This window comes from Coregonus lavaretus (genome assembly GCF_964263955.1).
Source record: "Coregonus lavaretus genome assembly, chromosome: 3".
NCBI classification, from domain to species: domain Eukaryota; kingdom Metazoa; phylum Chordata; class Actinopteri; order Salmoniformes; family Salmonidae; genus Coregonus; species Coregonus lavaretus.
Genome location: NC_139990.1, coordinates 52,012,658 through 52,036,075, shown reverse-complemented (window position 1 = coordinate 52,036,075; position 23,418 = coordinate 52,012,658). Strand labels below are relative to the sequence as shown.

General features: G+C 45.9%; 2 protein-coding genes across 2 annotated transcripts; both read right to left on the bottom strand.

The window, feature by feature from the left end:
* Positions 1-12: 12 nt before the first annotated feature.
* Positions 13-6,243, bottom strand: LOC311127038 (ribosomal RNA small subunit methyltransferase NEP1-like). Its single transcript, XM_084158786.1, has 6 exons — positions 6,187-6,243; positions 3,996-4,226; positions 1,347-1,448; positions 1,113-1,254; positions 768-976; positions 13-508 (listed from the first exon to the last, which is right to left on the bottom strand). The coding sequence occupies exons 1-6, from the start codon at positions 6,229-6,231 to the stop codon at positions 395-397; spliced, it is 843 nt and encodes a 280-aa protein (XP_084014912.1). The 5' UTR covers positions 6,232-6,243; the 3' UTR covers positions 13-394.
* On the bottom strand, positions 5,125-23,218 carry LOC311127027 (kell blood group glycoprotein-like). Its single transcript, XM_084158769.1, has 17 exons — positions 22,846-23,218; positions 21,764-22,499; positions 21,487-21,611; positions 21,209-21,361; positions 21,031-21,102; positions 20,726-20,914; positions 20,415-20,575; positions 20,140-20,257; positions 19,933-20,028; positions 8,386-8,484; positions 8,217-8,294; positions 7,956-8,059; positions 7,524-7,613; positions 7,329-7,396; positions 6,990-7,150; positions 6,478-6,567; positions 5,125-6,256 (listed from the first exon to the last, which is right to left on the bottom strand). Exons 2-17 carry the CDS (start codon positions 21,810-21,812, stop codon positions 6,110-6,112), a joined length of 1,800 nt encoding a protein of 599 aa, XP_084014895.1. The 5' UTR covers positions 21,813-22,499; positions 22,846-23,218; the 3' UTR covers positions 5,125-6,109.
* Between the last annotated feature and the right edge of the window lie 200 nt (positions 23,219-23,418).

Here is a 23,418-nt window from a genome sequence, read left to right as displayed (position 1 = left end):
ACAACTGAAACCTGAGGACAAATTATACAGTTTATTTCCACTGTATAACCATGGGAACAATGGTGCACTGAATACATGTAAAAAAGCAAAAAAAATACAAGAAAAGTAGGATGACCATATTTGGTGCCAAGTCCTTACAGATGGTGTATTCAAAACAGTATTCATTTCATATTGAAACTTTGCCTTAGTTGAAACATGTAAAATACCATATTTTACACACAATACATACACCCATAGTATCGTACAAATCCACAGGAGGTCATTGGTGAATTGGACCGTTTCTGTACAATGTTTCTTGACTGAACGTGACTGTCCGATCCATTTCTAGTCCATGTACGACAATGTCCATGATGACAACAGTTTTAGCTGGAGCAGCAATGCGCTGTCAACTTCATCACAACACGCCCCAGACCTCCTCAAAAGCAGAGCACATCTTGGCACAGGTGAGGGCAGCAGAGAGAGGGTAGTTACTGATGGACACGGTCTTCTCTGTATAGTCCACATTCACCTAGGAGAGGACAAGCAGAGTTCAAACCCAAAAATAATAATTTACCAAGTCCCATCTTTTTTAATTGGTAGAGAATAAATAAACAAAATCAACATTTATAACATACACACTACCTAAATCAACAGTGCTTCTGCCTCCGAGAAGTAGGATGAAGATGCCCCTTAACACTGATCTAAGGTCTGTAATGAGGGAGGGTAAGTTAAGCTGATCCTAGATCGGTGCACACAGGCCATTACCTACAGCCTTAAGCAAAACTCACCGCTCCGTGTGCGAACGCTCCGACCACCACAGCGGCGGGCCCCTCCTCTGGTACCACGGTGCGGGCGCCCACTGCCTCCCCAGAGGAGAAGGAGGTACAGATACGGGGGCAGCCAGGGGGCAGGTGGTCTGACACAGGGTTCTTGATAAGCTTCAGCAGGCGTTGGGGGCCGTCAGCCGCCCTCACACTCAGTTTGTGTAGGAGCTGGACTAGGAGGAGAGAGAGAAATACAAGCGGGATGAAATGAGAGAAAGGGGGAGAAATACAGTACAATAGAGGGGTAGGAGAGAGGGATGGTAGGAGATAAGGTATGAAGAGAAACTCAGCAGAACGTAGCAGGCTTACCCATGAGGCCACAGAAGCGGTTGAAGGTTCGGGGGATGCGTGTCTGTGGGTTGATCTCAATCAGTGCGTTCCTCTCTGTGTGGATGTAAACCTGCAGGAGACCTGCCCTGTTCAATGGACTGTCCATCAGCATCAACAAACACTGGGGAACAATTACAAGATATGGCAGGGTTAGAGGAGAAAATAAGAAAGATAACTGGTGTTCCAAGGGTCAATATGAAAATGACAGCTTACCTGATGTGTAATGTCAGGTCGAATCTTCCCAGGGTCCCGTCCACTTTTAATTATCATGCCCTTGTGTTGGTCACAGTTCAGCAGCTCAAATGTCTTGCCAACCTGAGAGGTAAGAGTACAACATGATTGACGTCCATTGATTATGGTGCAATTTCCATGCCCACTATTTAGAACAGGGTTTCCCAAACTCGGTTCTGGGGGCCCCCCTGGATGCACGTTTTGGTTTTTGCCCCAACACTACACAGCTGATTCAAATAATCAAAGGTTGATGAGGTGGTTATTTGAATCAGCTGTGTAGTGGGGGGAAGCTAGCAGGAGTTAGTTAATAACAAATAGTTTAATCCTGGTTCATTCAGTCACAAACAAGTTCAATCAATCAATCAATCAATTTTATTTTATATAGCCCTTCTTACATCAGCTAATATCTCGAAGTGCTGTACAGAAACCCAGCCTAAAACCCCAAACAGCTAGTAATGCAGGTGTAGAAGCACGGTGGCTAGGAAAAACTCCCTAGAAAGGCAAAACCTAGGAAGAAACCTAGAGAGGAACCAGGCTATGAGGGGTGGCCAGTCCTCTTCTGGCTGTGCCGGGTGGAGATTATAACAGAACCATGCCAAGATGTTCAAAAATGTTCATAAGTGACAAGCATGGTCAAATAATAATCAGGAATAAATCTCAGTTGGCTTTTCATAGCCGATCATTAGAGTTTAAAACAGCAGGTCTGGGACAGGTAGGGGTTCCATAACCGCAGGCAGAACAGTTTAAACTGGAATAGCAGCAAGGCCAGGCGGACTGGGGATAGCAAGGAGTCACCACGGCCGGTAGTCCCGACGTATGGTCCTAGGGCTCAGGTCTCTCAGTTGGCTTTTCATAGCCGATCATTTAGAGTTGAAAACAGCAGGTCTGGGACAGGTAGGGGTTTCGTAGCCGCAGGCAGAACAGTTGAAACTGGAATAGCAGCAAGGCCAGGCGGACTGGGGGCAGCAGGGTGTCATCATGCCCGGTAGTCCTGACGTATGGTCCTAGGGCTCAGGTTCTCAGAGAGAAAGAGAGAACGAGAGAATTAGAGAGAGCATACTTAAATTCACACAGGACACTGGATAAGACAGGAGAAGTACTCCAGGTATAACCAACTAACCCCAGCCCCCCGACACATAAACTACTGCAGCATAAATACTGGAGGCTGAGACAGGAGCGGTCCGGAGACACTGTGGCCCCATCCGAAGAAACCCCCGGACAGGGCCAAACAGGAAGGATATAACCCCACCCACTCCGCCAAAGCACAGCCCCCGCACCACTAGAGGGATATCCCCAACCACCAACTTACAATCCTGAGACAAGGCCGAGTATAGCCCACAGAGGTCTCCACCACAGCACAAACCAAGGGGGGGGGGGGGTCGCCAACCCAGACAGGAAGATCACGTCAGTAACTCAACCCACTCAATTGACGTACCCCTCCCAGGGACGGCATGAAAGAGCACCAGCAGGCCAGTGACTCAGCCCCTGCAACAGGGTTAGAGGCAGAGAACCCCAGTGGAGAGGGGAACCGGCCTGGCAGAGACAGCAAGGGCTGTTCGTTGCTCCAGCCTTTCCGTTCACCTTCACACTCCTGGGCCAGACTACACTCAATCATATGACCTACTGAAGAGATAAGTCTTCAGTAAAGACTTAAAGGTTGAGACCGAGTCTGCGTCTCTCACATGGGTAGGCAGACTGTTCCATAAAAATGGAGATCTATAGGAGAAAGCCCTGCCTCCCGCTGTTTGCTTAGAAATTCTAGGGACAATTAGGAGGCCTGCGTCTTGTGACCGTAGCGTACGTATTGGTATGTACGGCAGGACCAACTCGGAAAGATAGGTAGGAGCAAGCCCATGTAACGCTTTATAGGTTAACAGTAAAACCTTGAAATCAGCCCTTGCCTTAACAGGAAGCCAGTGTAGGGAAGCTAGCACTGGAGTAATATGATCAAATTTCTTGGTTCTAGTCAGGATTCTAGCAGCCGTATTTAGCACTAACTGAAGTTTATTTAGTGCTTTATCCGGGTAGCCGGAAAATAGAGCATTGCAGTAGTCTAATCTAGAAGTAACAAATGCATGGATTAATTTTTCTGCATCATTTTTGGACAGAAAATTTCTGATTTTTGCAATGTTACGTAGATGGAAAAAAGCTGTCCTTGAAACAGTCTTGATATGTTCGTCAAAAGAGAGATCAGGGTCAAGAGTAACGCCTAGGTCCTTCACAGTTTTATTTGAGACGACTTTACAACCATCAAGATGAATTGTCAGATTTAACAGAAGATCTCTTTGTTTCTTGGGACCTAGAACAAGCATCTCTGTTTTGTCCGAGTTTAAAAGTAAAAAGTTTTCAGCCATCCACTTCCTTATGTCTGAAACACAGGCTTCTAGCGAGGGCAATTTTGGGGCTTCACCATGCTTCATTGAAATGTACAGCTGTGTGTCATCCGCATAGCAGTGAAAGTTAACATTATGTTTTCGAATAACATCCCCAAGAGGTAAAATATATAGTGAAAAGTTATCGTGAAGAATGCAATAGTCATCATATAATACATCTATCAGGCAGGTCTGGTTGAACAGAAAACTATATAAGTTGTTGGATGGCGGACCGGAATTGAAAAATACTCGTCTTTACCTTCACCGTTTCCAGCGTTGCCCCCTCTAAAATAACTACTAATCGCCTTTCCGCCATGCGATCGTGCAGGCTACGCATATGTTTTGCTGGTTTGGGTTCATATTCGTCTAAATGCTCAAGACCACGCTTGTCACAGCTGTGGGCTTCCATGTTGCTTCGGGATGGTAGTCGCAGGAATAACACGTCATACTGGAGGAGTTTTGGCAAGGTTCTGCCCCTCTGCTTGGTTTCCTTAAATATAATAAGGAGAAAGACAAATGTTTTACCTCTTCAATCTAATTGTGCTAATGAAAATTTCATATTAATAAATGTAAATTCACTAATTAAAAAAAACTCTTCCATGTTTTCTATAAGGTGTTCGAGCAGTACATTAAGAGGTTCTACATTCTTCCAATAAAATAGCTGTTAAAACAATCAAATCAAATATAATTGTATTTGTCACATGCGATGAATAGAACATGTGTAGACCTTACCGTGAAATGCTTACTTACAAGCCCTTAACCAACAATGCAGCTCAAGAAATAGTTAAGAAAATATTTACTAAATAAACTAAAGTAAAAAAAGTAACACAAAAAAGTACATCATAATAACCAGGCTAAATACAGGGGGTACAGGTACCGATAATTGTGTCTTTTAAGGTCTTTGTATAATCTGTAATTTGTTGTACCCCCTAGCATATGTTATCATTGTCTGTTTGTATACTTCTTATATGTTTACTGGTGTTTCTGCAATAAAAAAAATAAAGGTTCTGCCCCTCATTTGAATGACTGATTATCAGAGCCTGCCCGCTCATTAGGCAGTAGCCTAACGCGGCAGATTGACGAGGACGGCATTTTCTGAGCTAAACTGACCAAGACGCACCTCCAACAACACATAAAACCTCACAATTCTGCCCATAAACAATGACAGTTTCTTTCAACCAGTGACTTATGGGCTTTTTAGGTGAGCGCTGATGCAGCCCTGTGATAAGCAGTGCCCACTTTGTCAAAGGCAGGGACGCTGTCACGATCGTCATCTACAGAGGAGGACCAAGGCGCAGCGTTGAATGCGAACATTTTATTAAATGAATGAACACACGAACAAAAACAACAAAACGAAAACGTTACAACACGGAACAAGAAACCACAAACACAAAGTGAAAGACAGACAGCTAAATATGGCTCCCAATCAGAGACAACCAGCTGACACTCGTTGCCTCTGATTGGGAGTCACTCAGGCCAACATAGAAATCCAAACATAGAATTACACACCCTGGCTCAACATAACAGTGTCCCCAGAGCCAGGGCGTGACAGACGCAAAATGTCCATTCCCAGCCGCCTCTCCAGGGTGCTGTTGTAGAGACGCATCGCTGCAGCGCTCCACCAACATTCCGTCAAAACATTAATCTAACATAAATCATGTAGCAGATATAGCATATGGTAAAAATAGTATGTTGCCTTTTCTGTAGCCTACAGGCTGGAGATAAAATGTATGACAATGTAATGAGACGAAAACTTTTTACATTACGTTTCTCCGATCAAATAGCCTAACCTAAATGGCGCCCAATCACTTGTCCTATCGCTTGCCTGTCCACAGTTTTGACCTAGCTATTAGAAACATGTTGTATAAGAAACAAATATTAAATGTAAACGTTGATTACTCCATAAGAAATAAAACCCCCTTCACATAAAAACAGCAACTTTATTTTGTAGAATTATCAGCCACACATCTATGACTGCTATTTATTTACACTCACACGCTATTCATACACACGTTTTCATTTAAACTGGCAGACACACTCTCCCCTACAGTTAACAAAGGTAAGCAGACCAGAACCTCCTAACATAACTAATAGTATCCTTATGGATAACAAGGTGCTTGTTACATACTGCACAGTTTTAAATAAACCACAGACAATATGGATAGTTTTATCTCAGAACCCAGAAACACATTTCCCATGTGCAGGATGTCACAAGAGACTATGGATGGATGTGCCTAATGAATAATCAACTCTCCTGTCAGATGCATTTGGACTTAGTGTTCTGTGCTATTGCCCTTCAAATCAGAGTCTTATGTGTTCATCAATGGCTCTGCAAATTTTGTTTAGTAGGAGATGTTACTGTAGATCTGTAGGTCAGCATGTCCCTAAGAGGTGCTGCTGGGGTTTGTTGGGGCAGGTGAGGGTCATAGGGCAGAGGTCAGAGTACCCACAGATGACAGTAACCAGGAAGGAAGGTTCAAAGGGCATGAACTCATGGTATGGGTCAGAGTCGCAGTTGATCTGAAAGAAGATAATATCAATACAATTATAGGAAGGAAAACGTCCATTAGTAGGACATTCATATCCATGGTAAAGTGATGGTTTTAGGCATCTGCAATTATTGTTCTGTTACTGTTCTGTTATCCTTACCTTACCATACGTAAAAATTTATGCACACGTGACTGTAAGTCGCTTTGGATAAAAGCGTCTGCTAAATGGCATATTATTAATATTATTATTACCTGAGTGAATGAAGTAAGGAACAGATGAGTGTGAGAGAGGCCTGAGAGAGAGGAGTCCCCAGGATACTTCTTCAAACTCTGATTGTAAGCCTGAGACACAGAGAAATAGAGACACAGAGAGTAAAGGATAAAGAGGAGGAATAAGTAGAGAAAGCTTTGACAAACATAGTATGGCTCTGATACCAACCAAAACATAGTATGCCTCTGATAACAACCAAAACATAGTATGCCTCTGATACCAACCAAAACATAGTATGCCTCTGATACCAACCAAAACATAGTATGCCTCTGATACCAACCAAAACATAGTATGCATCTGATACCAACCAAAACATAGTATGCCTCTGATACCAACCAAAACATAGTATGCCTCTGATACCAACCAAAACATAGTATGCCTCTGATACCAACCAAAACATAGTATGCCTATGATACCAACCAAAACAACTGAGGTGCTGAAATGTAAATAGCCTAGATACCCTAGAATAGATTTGGAATTCCAATAAACTGACCTGTAGTGCAATCTGCAGGGCAGAGTACTGCACCCACATCTCCTGCTGCTGTTCCGGTGACAGTGAGAACGCCCCCACTCTCCCTGGTCCCTCTGTCACACCCAGGTACTGGGACCACACACACTCTCCTATGGACCTGGGAGACACACTCTGAGAATGGACTAAAGCACAGGGTGAACGGTCAGGGCACACACACATGCATCATGCATAAGCCTACACACACCCACGCACGCACGCACACACACACATAAATAAACGTGTGCAAAATGCAAACTCTGCACATAATTTAATGAACTGCATTACAATCAGAGAGTAAATCATTGAGACTATTTGCCTTACTGTTGGGTAGAAGGAGATGGAGAATATCTTTGGCCATCAAAGACCCCAAAACCCCAAAGTTGACGGCCCTGACACAAAAACATGCAAATACTCCACAAAACACGTCTCTTTGGGGAATGAGATTCTTTATCTCAATAAGACTCCTTGGTTATTAATAGTTTATTATGTGATAGTAAACATATCCGTTTGGGTTACCTGGGATAGGTAGGGTGGAAGAGAGGCTGGACAAACATCCCCATCGGAAAGACAAGCTCATTGCCGGAGAGAAATGGAGTGATGGACCAACTGGAGGAGAAGATGGAGAGAGAGAGAGAGAGAGAGAGAGAGAGAGAGAGAGAGAGAGAGAGAGAGAGAGAGAGAGAGAGAGAGAGAGAGAGAGAGAGAGAGAGAGAGAGAGAGAGAGAGAGAGAGAGAGAGAGAGAGAGAGAGAGAGAGAGAGAGAGAGAGAGAGAGAGAGAGAGAGAGAGAGAGAGAGAGAGAGAGAGAGAGAGAGAGAGAGAGAGAGAGAGAGAGAGAGAGAGAGAGAGAGAGAGAGAGTTCTCAATTTTCATATTCACGTATTAATAACACATATCTACCCAAACCAAATCACATAGATTAGATTTTTCATGACAACTGGACTCTCACATATCATCTCCTTCAGTCTGGGAAAATAGTTTGCTTGGTCGCTGGTGCTGGAGGGAAAGAGACTGGATGTAGTTGGAAAAATAGTTTTGTTCGTCAATTGTCACCTATGAATAAAATAAATGGTGGAAAATGAACTACCAGTATGTATATAGTACAATGTATTATCATCACTGGTAATATGATTCATTAGTGATATTGATTAAGAAATTCTATATCTTATTGACAATGTAGACTAGTTCCACTCTCAATAATATACTCTACATTTGAATACAGTTGGTTGAGTTCAGCTTCACTGAAAATGTTGTTTTTAGTTGAAAGTCTTGGAGTTAGAGACCAAATCTGGGAAAACGCAGATTGTACATTTCAAGTGGACAATGAATACACAGTTGTTTTTAAATAAGTGTTTCAGTAAATTACATCCACCTTTTACCTTGTTCAAAACAGACATGCGAGTGTCCTCATCTCTCCACCTGAGATCAGGTAGTTTGGACTTGATGAAGGAATAGATATTCTGAATCAGCTCCTCTGCCTAGAGGAAACAGATAATACAATTTCAACACACTTATAATGTAATATCATATTTATGAAGGAGTTTTCTTGTATTTCTTTGCTCAAAATAATCTTTCTTGAGGTTTTTCACATTTGAAAATCATAAATACACCAAAAGTATGTGGACACCCTTTCAAATTAGTGGATTTGTCTATTTCAGCCACACCCGTTGCTGACAGGTGTATAAAATCGAGCACACAGCTATGCAATCTCCATATACAAACATTGGCAGTAGAATGGCCCATACTGAAGAGCTCAGTGACTTTCAAAGTGGCACCGTCATAGGATGCCACCTTTCCAACAAGTCAGTTCGTAAAATTTCTGCTCTGCTAGAGCTGCCCAGGTCAACTGTAAGTGATGTTATTGTGAAGTGGAAACGTCTAGGAGCAACAACGGCTTAGCTATATATAAATGCCTGGAGCATTTCAATTTTGGTGAATCTCTTATAAAATGGGTCAAAATCATGTATAGTAACCCTAGGTGTAAAATAGTAAATAATGGCTATTTCTCAGAAAGTTTTAAACTGACAAGAGGAGTGAAACAAGGTTGTCCACTATCGGCATATCTATTTATTGTGGCCATCGAGATGTTAGCTATTAAAATCAGATCCAACAATAATATCAGGGGATTAGAAATCCAGGGCTTAAAAACAAAGGTGTCATTGTATGCTGATGATTCATGTTTTCTTTTAAACTAGAATTACTCCACAGCCTCATAGAGGATCTAGATACATTTTCTAACCTCTCTGGATTACAACCAAATTATGACAAATGTACTATATTACGTATTGGATCAATAAAAAATAAAAAATGTACATTGCCATGTAGTTTACCAATAAAATGGTCTGATGGTGATGTGGATATACTCGGAATACATATCCCAAAGGAAATAAATGATCTCACTTCAATAAATTATAATAGAAAGTTAGCAAAAATAGATAAGATCTTGCTACCATGGAAAGGTGGGTGCATGTCAATTTGTGGAAAAATCACCCTGATTAACTCTTTAGTATTATCCCAGTTTACCTATTTGCTTATGGTCTTGCCTACGCCTAGCGAAGAGTTTTTGAAATTATATGAGAAAAAAATATTCAATTTTATTTGGAACGGCAAGCCAGACAAAATTAAACGGGCCTATTTATATAATGAATATGAATTCGGAGGACAGAAATTATTAAATATTAAAGCATTAGACCTATCACTAAAAGCTTCAGTCATACAAAAGTTATACTTAAATCCGAACTGGTTCTCTAGCAAATTAGTAAGATTGTCTCACCCAATGTTCAAGAATAGCCTTTTTCCCTTTATTCAGATTACAACCACTCACTTTCAGTTATTTGAAAGGAAATCATCTCCCAGATATCACTATTTCTAAAACAAGCCATAGAAAGTTGGTTGCAATTTCAATTTAATCCTCCAGAAACGACAGAACAAATAATGCAACAAATATTGTGGTTAAACTCAAATATACTAATTGACAAAAAAACTTTTTTTTTTGACAAAATGTTTAAAAAAGGTATAATCTTTGTAAATGATATCATTGGTAGGATTGGTGGAGTTATGTCGCACATGCAGCTAACAAAAACATATGGAAATGTCTGCTCTACCCAAAATTACAACCAAATAATTGCAGCCTTACCGCAAAAATGGAAGAGGAAAGTGGAAGGAGGAGAAAGTAAGGAACTTGTCTGTCGGCCTTGCATTAAAGAACATAATTGGTTAAGGAAAACTGTGATAAATAAAAAGGTATATCAGTTTCATTTAAGGATCAAAGGATTGACAGCCATCCAATATAGATTGCAAAATAGTTGGGAAGAGATTTTTGACGTACCGATCCCATGGCATAGTGTTTATGAACTGATACGCAAAACGACACTGGTGTCACGGTTTCTGCCGAGGCTGCTCCTTCTCCTTGTTCGGGCAGGCTTCGGCGGTCGTCCCCCCCGGAGTACTAGCTGCCACCGTTCGTTGTTTCTGTGTTTGTTTGGTTTGGTCTGTTTTGGTACACCTGTTTCTCATTTTGTCTTGATTAGGTGTCCTTTAAGTTCTCGTTGTTTCTGTCTTGTGGTTGTGTGTAGTTGTTCTGTGTCAGCAGGTGTTGCCAGTCAGTTTGTGCTCTATTTCTGTTCTAGATAGAGAGTCCGCACTGTTGTGCGTGTTTTGTATTTTATACGCTGAGTGCGTTATTTTTCTTGTGCCTCCGGCTCTGTTTGTAGCCGTTCATTTCTGTGGACTTTATTAAAGTATTTTGGACTAGCATCTGCATCCTGCATCTGATTCCCACACCACACCTACGCCCGCTCTGACAGAACTACACACCAGTCATGGAATCAGCAGGAGCAGCAGCAGCGACCGAGTCATGGGAGGAGCGCGTCCGCGGACAGGATGACAGGATAGCCCAAATCACCAACGCTCTACAGGGAGTAATGAATACCCTGCATCGCCTGGAGACCAGTTGGGCACCCACGCCTCCTCCTACATTACCACCAGCACCGGTCAGTCCCTTTGTCCACGCTCCGGAACCCAGTGGGATTCGGCTCTCGCTCCCGAGGGCGTATGATGGTACCGCTGCCGGGTGTCAAGGTTTCCTCCTATAAGTTGAACTCTACCTCGCCACCGTACACCCGGTGCCCTCGGAACACGAGAGCGTTTCCGCCCTCATCTCCTGTCTCACCGGCAAGGCGTTGGAGTGGGCCAACGCCGAATGGAGGAGAATAGACCCCGCGACGATCACCTATGCGGAGTTCTCCCGTCGCTTCAGGGCTGTATTCGACCATCCACCTGAGGGGAAGGCGGCGGGAGAACGTCTATTCTACCTCCGACAGGGGAAGAGGAGCGCCCAGGAGTTTGTACTGGAGTTCCGGACTCTAGCGGCAGACGCAGGGTCGAATGAGCGGGCCCTCATAGACCACTTCCGCTGCATCCTACGGGAGGACGTCCGTCGTGAGTTGGCCTGCAGGGACACCACCCTCACGTTTGACCAGTTGGTGGACATGGCCATTCGCCTAGACACCCTGCTGGCCACCCGCGGACGTCCTGAGTGGGGGTCGTCCATTCCACCCTCCAGCACCTCCGAGCCTAGTCCTATGGAGCTCGGGGGTGCTGGCGCTAGAGAGGAGAGGAGAAGGAGCCCCAGGGGGACCACCCCCTGTACCAACTGTGGCCGTGGAGGACACACTGCAGCGAGGTGCTGGGGGGGGGGTCTCCTAGGGGACGAGACGGCAGGCCACGCACTGGGGAGTCCTTCCAGGTGAGTAGGCGCCCCACTTACCCAGAGCTCTCTGTTGTGCACCTAACCATACCTGTTTGTTTCCCACAGGTTGCACCTCGTTCCCAGCATAAGGCGCTAGTAGATTCAGGCGCAGCTGGGAATTTTATAGATCAGAGATTTTGTGCAGAGTTAGGGATTCCCCTCCTTCCTGTCAACAATCCTTTCCCTGTACATGCTCTAGATAGCCGTCCGTTGGGATCGGGGTTGATTAGGGAGGTCACAGCTCCACTTAGGATGGGGACGCAGGAGGGTCATGAGGAGACTATTCAGCTATATCTTATTGACTCTCCTGCGTATCCGGTGGTGCTGGGGCTTCCCTGGTTGATTACCCATAATCCCTCTATTTCGTGGCAACAGAGGGCTCTTAAGGAGTGGTCTGCCCAGTGTGTAGGGCGATGTCTGGGCGTTTCCGTAGGGGCGACCTCGGTGGAGAGTCCAAACCAAGTGCCCGCATTGCACATTCCCCCCGAGTATGAGGATTTAGCACTTGTGTTTAGTAAGGCGAAGGCGACGCAATTGCCACCACATAGACAGGGGGATTGTGCGATAGACCTCCAGGTAGGAGCTGCGCTTCCACGGAGCCATGTGTATTCTTTGTCTCAAGAGGAGAAGAGAGCTATGGAGACTTACATAGCCGAGTCTCTGAGACAGGGATACATACGGCCCTCCACTTCCCCTGCGTCCTCGAGTTTCTTTTTTGTGAAGAAAAAGGATGGAGGTTTGCGCCCGTGTATTGATTACCGCAGTCTCAATCAGATTACTGTGAAATACAGTTATCCACTCCCTCTGATTGCGACTATGACGGAGTCTTTACACGGGACACGGTTCTTCACAAAATTGGACCTCAGGAGCGCATACAACTTGGTGCGTATTAGGGAGGGAGACGAATGGAAGACAGCATTTAGTACCACCTCGGGTCATTACGAGTATCTCGTCATGCCATACGGGTTAATGAATGCTCCTTCAGTCTTCCAATCCTTCGTAGATGAGATCTTCCGGGATATGCAGGGGCAAGGAGTGGTCGTGTACATTGACGACATTCTGGTGTATTCTTCTACCCGAGCCGAGCATGTAGCCCTGGTGCGCCGAGTGTTGAGGAGATTGTTGGAGCATGACCTATATGTCAAGGCAGAGAAATGTCTGTTTTTCCAGGAGTCTGTCTCCTTTTTGGGTTATCAGTTGTCTGCGTCAGGGGTAAAGATGGAGGTTGACCGTGTGTCGGCCGTGCGTAATTGGCAAACTCCAACCACTGTTAAAGAGGTGCAGCGGTTCTTGGGCTTTGCGAATTACTACAGGAGGTTTATCCGGGGTTTTGGACAGGTGGCAGCTCCCATAACGTCTCTTCTAAAGGTAGGTCCGGTGCACTTGCAGTGGTCTGCTGAGGCTGATAGGGCTTTTGGGAGACTGAAGGACCTGTTTACCTCGGTGCTGGCGCATCCGGATCCCGCGCTACCATTCCAGGTCGAGGTAGACGCGTCTGAAGCCGGTATAGGGGCCGTGCTCTCGCAACGGTCTGGCACGCCCCTGAAACTCCGCCCCTGTGCTTTTTACTCTAAAAAGCTCAGTCCGGCGGAGCGAAATTATGACGTGGGGGACAGGGAGCTGCTAGCCGTGGTCCAGGCCCTAAAGGTGTGGAGGCATTGGCTTGAGGGGGCTCAGGATGGACAGACAGATGGATTATACTGGGCTCTGGTCCCGAGTGGCGCAGTGGTCTAAGGCACTGCATCGCAGTGCTAGCTGTGCCACTAGAGATCCTGGTTCGAGTCCAGGCTCTGTCGCAGCCGGCCGCAACCAGGAGACCCATGGGGCGGCGCACAATTGGTCCAGTGTCGTCCAAGGTAGGGGAGGGTTTGGCCGGCAGGGATGTGGATTCGTTTCCCACGGGGGGCCAGTATATAAAAAAAATAAAAATAAAATACGTATGCACTCACTAACTGTAAGTCACTCTGGATAAGAGCGTCTGCTAAATGACTGAAATGTAAATGTAAATGTAACACCCTTTCCTCATTTTGACTGACCACCGAAACCTGGAGTACATCCGGGCAGCTAGGAGACTGAACCCTCGCCAGGCTAGGTGGAACATGTTTCTGGCCCGGTTCGTTTTTAAGATCACGTACATCCCTGGGTCCCAGAACGGTAAGGCAGATGCCCTGTCCCGGCGGTATGACACGGAGGAGAGGTCCATTGAGCCCACGCCCATACTCCCGCCGTCTTGCCTGGTGGCACCGGTGGTGTGGGAGGTCGATTCCGAAATCGAGCAGGCGTTGCGTACCGATCCTAGCCCTCCACAGTGTCCTGTGGGTCGGACGTACGTTCCGCTCGAGGTTCGGGATCGACTTATATATTGGGCTCACACGTCACCCTCCTCTGGACATCCAGGGATTGGCCGGACGGTGCACTGCCTTAGCACTAAGTACTGGTGGCCAACGTTAGCCAGGGATGTGAGGGTTTATGTTTCCTCCTGCTCGGTGTGTGCCCAGTGTAAGGCACCCAGACACCTGCCCCGGGGTAAGCTACAACCCCTGCCCGTTCCACAATGACCCTGGTCTCACCTCTCGGTGGATTTCGTTACTGACCTTCCCCCCTCCCAGGGGAATACCACCATCCTGGTCGTTGTGGATCGGTTCTCGAAGGCCTGTCGTCTCCTTCCCATGCCGGGTCTCCCCACTGCCCTACAGACCGCTGAGGCACTATTCACTCACGTCTTCCGGCATTACGGGGTACCCGAGGATATAGTGTCTGATCGAGGCCCCCAGTTTACCTCTCGAGTCTGGAGAGCATTCATGGAGCGCTTGGGGGTCTCGGTGAGCCTTACCTCGGGGTACCACCCGGAGAGCAATGGGCAGGTTGAACGGGTAAACCAGGATGTGGGTAGGTTTCTGAGGTCGTATTGCCAGGGCCGGCCGGAGGATTGGGCGAGGTATGTTCCCTGGGCCGAGATGGCCCAGAACTCCCTTCGCCACTCCTCCACCAGATTCACTCCTTTCCAATGTGTATTAGGGTACCAGCCGGCTCTGGCACCTTGGCATCGGAGCCAGATCGAGGCCCCTGCGGTGGATGAGTGGGTGCGGCGCTCGGAGGAGATGTGGAACGCTGCTCACGTACATCTGCAGCGGGCCATCCGTCGACACAAGGCGAGCGCCGATCTCCACCGCAGTGAGGAACCGGTGTACGCACCGGGAGATCGAGTCTGGCTCTCGACCAGAAACCTGCCCCTCCGCCTGCCCTGCCGGAAGCTGGGTCGGCGGTTTGTGGGGCCTTTTAAAGTCCTGAGGAGGTTGAACGAGGTGTGTTACAGATTACAACTTCCTATTGATTATAAGAATATTAACCCCTCGTTCCATGTGTCTCTCCTCAGGCCGGTGGTAGCTGGTCCACTCCAGGACTGTGAGATAGCAGAGACTCCTCCGCCCCCGCTGGACATCGAGGGGGCTCCGGCGTACACAGTTCGGTCCATCCTGGATTAGAGACGCCGGATTGGGGGTCTCCAATATCTCGTGGAGTGGGAGGGGTATGGTCCGGAGGAGCGGTGCTGGGTGCCGAGGAGAGATATCTTAGACCCGTCCCTTCTGACTGAGTTCCATCGTGGTCATCCCACGCGCCCTGCTCCGCGTCCTCCTGGTCGTCCCCGAGGCCGGGGTCGGCGCACGGCTGGAGCCGCGCGTCAAGGGGGGGGGTACTGTCACGGTTTCTGCCGAGGCTGCTCCTTCTCCTTGTTCGGGCAGGCTTCGGCGGTCGTCGTCCCCGGAGTACTAGCTGCCACCGTTCGTTGTTTCTGTGTTTGTTTGGTTTGGTCTGTTTTGGTACACCTGTTTCTCATTTTGTCTTGATTAGGTGTCCTTTAAGTTCTTGTTGTTTCTGTCTTGTGGTTGTGTGTAGTTGTTCCGTGTCAGCAGGTGTTGCCAGTCAGTTTGTGCTCTATTTCTGTTCTAGATAGAGAGTCCGCACTGTTGTGCGTGTTTTGTATTTTATACGCTGAGTGCGTTATTTTTCTTGTGCCTCCGGCTCTGTTTGTAGCCGTTCATTTCTGTGGACTTTATTAAAGTATTTTGGACTAGCATCTGCATCCTGCATCTGATTCCCACACCACACCTACGCCCGCTCTGACAACCGGATTCAAAACTTAGAATCTTTCAATTTAAATGATTATATAAAATTCTTGCTACCAATAGAATGTTATTTATATGGGGGATACAATCTTCCCAGCTCTGCAGATTTTGCTGCGAAGAGACAGAATCATTAGATCATTTGTTTTGGTACTGTCCATTTGTAGCTTGTTTTTGGACACAGGTCCAGGAATGGCTAAAGGATTGCAATATTTACCTGGAGCTAACCCTGCAGACAGCACTACTGGGTGATCTGAAAAGTCATAGTCAATCGATCAATAACATAATAATACTATTAGCAAAAATGTAGAAACAATCTGTAGAAACAATGAGAATAGAAAGGTTCAGAACTTTTGTAAGACATCACAGTACAGTTGAAACATATATATTTAAAAAAAGGATATGTATGTGTATGTATGTATGTGTGTGTGTGTATGTGTGTATATGTTTATGTATGTGTATGTGTATATATATATATATATATATATGTATATGTATGTATGTGTGTGTGTGTATGTATGTGTATATATATATATATATATATATATATATATATATATACACAGTGGGGAGAACAATTATTTGATACACTGCCGATTTTGCAGGTTTTCCTACTTACAAACATGTAGAGGTCTGTAATTTTTATCGTAGGTACACTTCAACTGTGAGAGACGGAATCTAAAACAAAAATCCAGAAAATCACATTGTATGATTTTTAAGTAATTAATTTGCATTTTATTGCATGACATAAGTATTTGATACATCAGAAAAGCAGAACTTAATATTTGGTACATAAACCTTTGTTTACAATTACAGAGAACATACGTTTCCTGTAGGTCTTGACCAGGTTTGCACACACTGCAGCAGGGATTTTGGCCCACTCCTCCATACAGACCTTCTCCAGATCCTTCAGGTTTCGGGGCTGTCGCTGGGCAATACAGACTTTCAGCTCCCTCCAAAGATTTGGCTAGACCACTCCAGGACCTTGAGATGCTTCTTACGGAGCCACTCCTTAGTTGCCCTGGCTGTGTGTTTCGGGTCATTGTCATGCTGGAAGACCCAGCCACGACCCATCTTCAATGGTCGTTGGCCAAGAGGTTGTTGGCCAAGATCTCGCGATACATGGCCCCATCCATCCTCCCCTCAATACGGTGCAGTCATCCTGTCCCCTTTGCAGAAAAGCATCCCCAAAGAATGATGTTTCCACCTCCATGCTTCACGGTTGGGATGGTGTTCTTGGGGTTGTACTCATCCTTCTTCTTCCTCCAAACACGACGAGTGGAGTTTAGACCAAAAAGCTCAATTTTTGTCTCATCAGACCACATGACCTTCTCCCATTCCTCCTCTGGATCATCCAGATGGTCATTGGCAAACTTCAGACGGGCCTGGACATGCGCTGGCTTGAGCAAGGGGACCTTGCGTGCGCTGCAGGATTTTAATCCATGACGGTGTAGTGTGTTATTAATGGTTTTCTTTGAGTCTGTGGTCCCAGCTCTCTTCAGGTCATTGACCAGGTCCTGCCGTGTAGTTCTGGGCTGATCCCTCACCTTCCTCATGATCATTGATGCCCCACGAGGTGAAATCTTGCATGGAGCCCCAGACCGAGGGTGATTGACCGTCATCTTGAACTTCTTCCATTTTCTAATAATTGCGCCAACAGTTGTTGCCTTCTCACCATTGTGGAGAGGTTGGAGTCTGTTTGATTGAGTGTGTGGACAGGTGTCTTTTATACAGGTAACGAGTTCAAACAGGTGCAGTTAATATAGGTAATGAGTGGAGAACAGGAGGGCTTCTTAAAGAAAAACTAACAGGTCTGTGATAGCCGGAATTCTTACTGGTTGGTAGGTGATCAAATACTTATGTCATGCAATAAAATGCAAATTAATTACTTAAAAATCATACAATGTGATTTTCTGGATTTTTGTTTTAGATTCCGTCTCTCACAGTTGAAGTATACCTATAATAAAAATTACAGACCTCTACATGCTTTGTAAGTAGGAAAACCTGCAAAATCGGCAGTGTATCAAATACTTGTTCTCCCCACTGTATATATAAAAACATGGGGGATTGGAAGTGATGCAGACAATTACATTGATGGAAGTTACAATCTATCTGCAATATTAAGCTGATTTACCCCCCAGAAAAAGTAAAAAAAAAAAAAAACGGCTTAGCTGCAAAGTGTTAGGCCACACAAGCTCACTGAATGGAACCGCCGAGTGTTGAAGCGCGTAACGCGTAAAAATTGTCTGTCCTCAGTTGCAACACTCACTACCGAGTTCCAAACTGCCTCTGGAAGCAACGTCAGCACAATAACTGTTTGTCGGGAGCTTCATGAAATGGATTTCCATGGCCGAGCAGCCGCACAAGCCTAAGATCACCATGCGCAATGTCAAGCGTCATCTGGAGTGGTGTAAAGCTCACTGCTATTGGACTCTGGAGCAGTGGAAATGCGTTCTCTGGAGTGATGAATCACGCTTCACCATCTGGCAGTCCGACGGACAAATCTGGGTTTGGCGGATGCCGGCGGATACCAGCAGAACGCTACCTGCCCGAATGCATAGTGCTAACTGTAAAGTTTGGTGGAGGAGGAATAGGCCCCTTAGTTCCAGTGAAGGGAAATCTTAATGCTACAGCATACAATGACATTCTATACGATTCTGTGTTTACAACTTTGTGGCAACAGTTTGGGGAAGGCCCTTTCCTGTTTCAGCATGACAATGCCCCCATGCACAAAGTGAGGTCCACACAGAAATGGTTTGTCGAGATCGGTGTGGAAGAACTTGACTGGCCTGCACAGAGCCCTGACCTCAATCCCATCAAACACATTTGGAATGAATTGGAACGCTGACTGCGAGCCAGGCCTAATCGCCCAACATCAGTGCCCAACCTCACTAATGCTCTTGTGGCTGAATGGAAGCATGTCCCCACAGCAATGTTCCAACATCTAGTGGAAAGCCTTCCCAGAAGAGTGGAGGCTATTATAGCAGCAAAGGGAGGACCAACTCCATATTAATGCCCATGATTTTGGAATGAGATGTACGACAAGCAGGTGTCCACATACTTTTGGTCGTGTAGTGTTGTTCACATACAATTCATCAATACATTTGAGTTCATAATTCTGTCTCCCGAGTGGCGCAGTGGTCTAAGGCACTGCATCGCAGTGCTAGCTGTGCCACTAGAGAACCTGGTTCGAATCCAGGCTCTGTCGTAGCCGGCCGCGACCGGGAGACCCATGGGGCGGCGCACAATTGGCTCAGGGTAGGGGAGGGAATGACCGGCAGGGATGTAGCTCAGTTGGTAGAGCATGGCGTTTGCAACGCCAGGGTTGTGGGTTCGATTCCCATGGGGGGCCAGTATAAATAAATTAAAAAATAAATACAAATAAAATGATGTATGCACTCACTAACTGTAAGTCGCTCTGGATAAGAGCGTCTGCTAAATGACTAAAATGTAAATGTAAATAATTACATAACATGATTTACAGATTAAATAATTTAGAGTCCATCTTATTTCTTTTAGTTCTGTTGTGTTTTGATTTGTTAAAAATATAAATAGTGTTCAATCAAAAAGTTGTTTCATAGTCATAATGCATCTTGTCTTCCAAATGTTACTGTTCACCTTAATTCTTTAGTAATGTCAATGCTTATTATTGTCCACCATAATTCTTCAGTAATGTCATCCATATGACAGATTTATACATACATCAAAAACAATACTTCTCATCAGATCCCATATTTCTTTAATTCTGTAGCAGTTCACTAAAAGGTGTTCTAAACTCTCTTCATCATGACAATTAGGCATAGGACACAATTTACTTTTTCAATTGATATTTTGTTGCTTCTATTCTTCACCATACATTTCATTGTAGCCTTCATCCTTCTGTCTTTGCTTTCTCTATGCACACACACACACACACACACAGAGACACACACACACACACAGACACAGACACAGACACACACACACACACACACACACACACACACACACACACACACACACACACACACACACACACACACACACACACACACACACACTGTGCCTCTCACCTCTGTGTATGCAGTGGTCTTTCTCAGTAGGTGTGTTAGTACCGTGTCAAACCCTTTCTCAGTCTGCAGAACACATTGCCTCCAGCGAGGGACATCCTGAGAGAAGCAAAAAGCAATGAACTACAAGTCCCAGACAATATAATCACTCCAAGCCAGTGTTATTCAATTACAAGAGCAAGCTGGGAAATGTAGTCCATATTCAGTTACCTCCCCTGTAGTCCCCAGAGCTAAGGAGAAATTCCTCTCTGTCTGAGTGAACCTGGAGTCCAGAGCGGGTATGACAGTGTGGAGGAGACTGAGGACCATGAAAGTGTGAAGAGGGCCACTAACCAGAGAGATGAACAGTATACAGTATACAGTATACCATGCTGTAAGTAACAGAGGTAGTTTGTGTGATGAGAAACCTTCAACCAGGTTTGATACCAAGGTTTGTTGTATCGGTTACTGTCTTTTGCATGACATTTTTGATTAATATAAAGTACCTGCCACTCAATTCATGCTTGTTCAGCCATTTGTCGATGATGCGGGACATGTGGACGATGTAAGGGAGGTTGTGCAGGAGGACGTGATCCGATTGGCTAACAGGGTGGGGACGGAAGGTGGCCTGTAGACAGCCCAGCCAATCAATGGCAGGGGCCAGGGTCTGTGCACAAAATAAGAAAGATGCATTCTGTATAGGGAAATACAGGCACATAAATACAGTAGGTCTATGAGTTAGTGAAGTGGAAGGTTAGGGTACAGAGAGAGAGAACTAGAGACACACACACATACGTACATACACATACACCCGCACCTGTAGCTCTTTGATGGTGATGCGTTGGTACAGTAGCCCCTGCTGCAGGTGATGCTGCAGAGGAGAGGCAGCTACAGCCAGTTCAGAGGACAGAGAGATGAACAGGCCTACATGGAGACCGGTGCTGCTGGAGGGAAAGCCCAACAGGGCCAGCATCCTCTGATACGAGGCCAGGAACGGACGCAGGATCTGGGGGGAAACGAGATAAATAAAGAGAGGGAGCAGAGGGGATGAGAGAAAGAATGACAAATGTTGCCATCAAGAGATAGATGATATACTGTAGAACAGATATAGCCTTAGTGTACCTGCGTGTTAGCTTTGGACTTCTGAGTCTTGCTGCTCCATTCAATAGGTATCTGAAAATCCGGCTGATCAATCTATGGAAAAAGAGTGTATGCTATAAATGTATAGGGGATGGGTTGAGTATATACTGTAGTACACCCATTAGGTATTTCACTTCCCCAGAACCCCTATCTAACTGACCTGTATGTATCTCTTGTCTCCTTGAGTGTCGTTAGGATCCTTGCCCACATAAACACTAAATAATGGGAAGGTGGCATAGTCTCTCATCAGTAGAGACAGAGTGGAGTTGAAATTTGTCTGGTTCCACCGGCCTGATACAGCCCAGCCACCCAGCTAGAGAAAGGGGGGGGGGGGGTAGAGGGGTAGAGAGAGAGAAGAGGAGAGAGGGAAATAGTTTTTACCAGTAGAGAAAGTGTAATTCGTCACCATACACCACCAATCTATTCGAGTGATCTGACCTTGTGGACAAGCCTGAGGAAGGGTTCTGGTCCGGCGGTCTCTGTGGGGCCAGTGTCCATACAGGAACGGTAGAACATACAGGCCTTCTGCTTCGCTGAGTTTCCCGGGATGGAGCGGTCCTCAGCTTCCACAGAGGAAGATTATATCAAAGTTTCATTGTGAGGATAAAAGGTCCTGTTATGGAAACGTTTTCAGCAGTTCTATTTAAATGGTTATCCCAAAGAACTGGTACAACATCTACAGAGGATAAACAGAGCATTTTTTTTAAATTCTCACCCAGAATCTCCCTCATTGTCAGCAGTAGTGCAGTCTGTCTGTCTGGCATTCTGTCTGCTGGAGCCTTTTCTCTTCTGTCCGTGTCTGTCTCTCTCTCCTTCCTCCCTTTTCGTCTCTCTTTCTCTGCTTCCCTGCTCTTGTGGCCCTGTGGGTGTAGGGGGACGCCCTTGCCCCTCTGTCTCCCCCTGGTGGACAGAGACGCCTCTTCAGACCCACAGGCAATCAGGAAGTAGTCACAGGGCTGAGAGAAGGGGTCGACTGAGACGGACAGACGGGCGGCTGCCCTCTGACAAGCCGGGGAGGTACATGGAGGAGAGGCTGGCAGTGTGCTCTTTGGTGGGAGGTGCTGCTGGGAGTAGTAGGCCAGGCCCAGTATGGAGGCGCAGAAGGAGGATCCCAGGAGGAAGAGAAGGGGTCTGCGGTGACGTGTCCACACCCAGGGCTTCACCTCCTCTTCAGACTGGGGCTGGGGCTCGGAAAGGGTATCAGGCTAGGGTAGGGGCTCAGGAAGGGTATCTGGCTGGGGTAGGGGCTGGGGCAAAGGCTGGGGAAGGGTATCAGGCTGAGGTAGGAGCTGGGGCTCAGGAAGGGTATCTGGCTGAGGCTGGGGTAGGAGCTGGGGCAAAGGCTGTGGAAGGGTATCATGCTGGGTTAGGGGCTGGGGCTCATAGAGAGGATAGAGTTGGGGCTGGGGCTCAGAAAGGGTATTAGACAGGGGCTGCAGCTCACAGTCAATCTAAATACAATTGAATGAGTCAGTTTCATATCAGGCTTATCATGATACACATTTCTGCTTCATTTAAGACTAATTTGACACCTTTGACCATCTTATAACCTATCTTGTCCTCTACATACCTTTAATAGCACATTAATAACAGGAAGATACTCCTCTATTCAACTTTAAATGTATAGTATGAGACGTAGGAAAATTGAGAGCTTGCTCCAACACCCCCCCCCCAAAAAAACTGATGCAATAAGTAGAAAGTGTTAAGTATTTGGCAGGCCAACACATTGATCTGACATCACCTAGGATCAGCATAAACATTTCAGGAGATAATTAAAAGTCCTTCTGCAGGCTTTACCTGAGGCTCTGCTGGGGTTTCTGCCATACTCTGTTGTGTGTCTTGTTCTGTCTGTCTACGTTTAGGTCGTTGCAGCCACTGATGTTTCTAATTTCTCCCTCACACGTAGCCTCCAGACCTCTATCTCTCCCTCCATCAGCTAGCTGTCGTCTCAGCTCTCTATCTTCTTTCGTCACTCACTTCTCTCCTCCTCTGACATTCTGATAAACAGAGTTGACCTGACAGCCTTCCTCTCTCTCTCTGCTACATTGTCAGGTGGCACTGTGGATACAATTAGACTGTGACAGGCACGTGGGTGTGTCTGATGTGTAGGGGGAATCCTCTTCAAACCACAAGACTAAAATTACTTTACGAGTTTTAAATCAAACGTCATTCAAATGTAATTAATGAGAACAATGTCCCTTAGCAACAGGTTGGTACAGAGCCAAGAAAATCAGCAGAACTCTGAAACACAGAAAAAGAGAACACATTGTTACCCTGCCAACATTTCCTCAAACGTAAACACATGCGCACACACACCCACCTGTCTGCCAATGTCACTATCAGTGCAGCAGAGGGTCTGGTATGAATTGA

Coding starts and splice junctions, on each gene's coding strand:
- LOC311127038 (XM_084158786.1), bottom strand. CDS start 6,231: ATGAGTTCATGCCCTTTGAACCTTCCTTCCTGGTTACTGTCATCT. Junction 4,227..6,186: donor CTTCCTGGTTACTGTCATCT/GTGGGTACTCTG, acceptor ATTATATTTAAG/GAAACCAAGCAGAGGGGCAG. Junction 509..767: donor GAGCGTTCGCACACGGAGCG/GTGAGTTTTGCT, acceptor GTCCTCTCCTAG/GTGAATGTGGACTATACAGA.
- LOC311127027 (XM_084158769.1), bottom strand. CDS start 21,812: ATGCCAGACAGACAGACTGCACTACTGCTGACAATGAGGGAGATTCTG. Junction 20,576..20,725: donor TCACCATCAAAGAGCTACAG/GTGCGGGTGTAT, acceptor TTTTGTGCACAG/ACCCTGGCCCCTGCCATTGA. Junction 8,060..8,216: donor TCAACCAACTGTATTCAAAT/GTAGAGTATATT, acceptor TTTTATTCATAG/GTGACAATTGACGAACAAAA.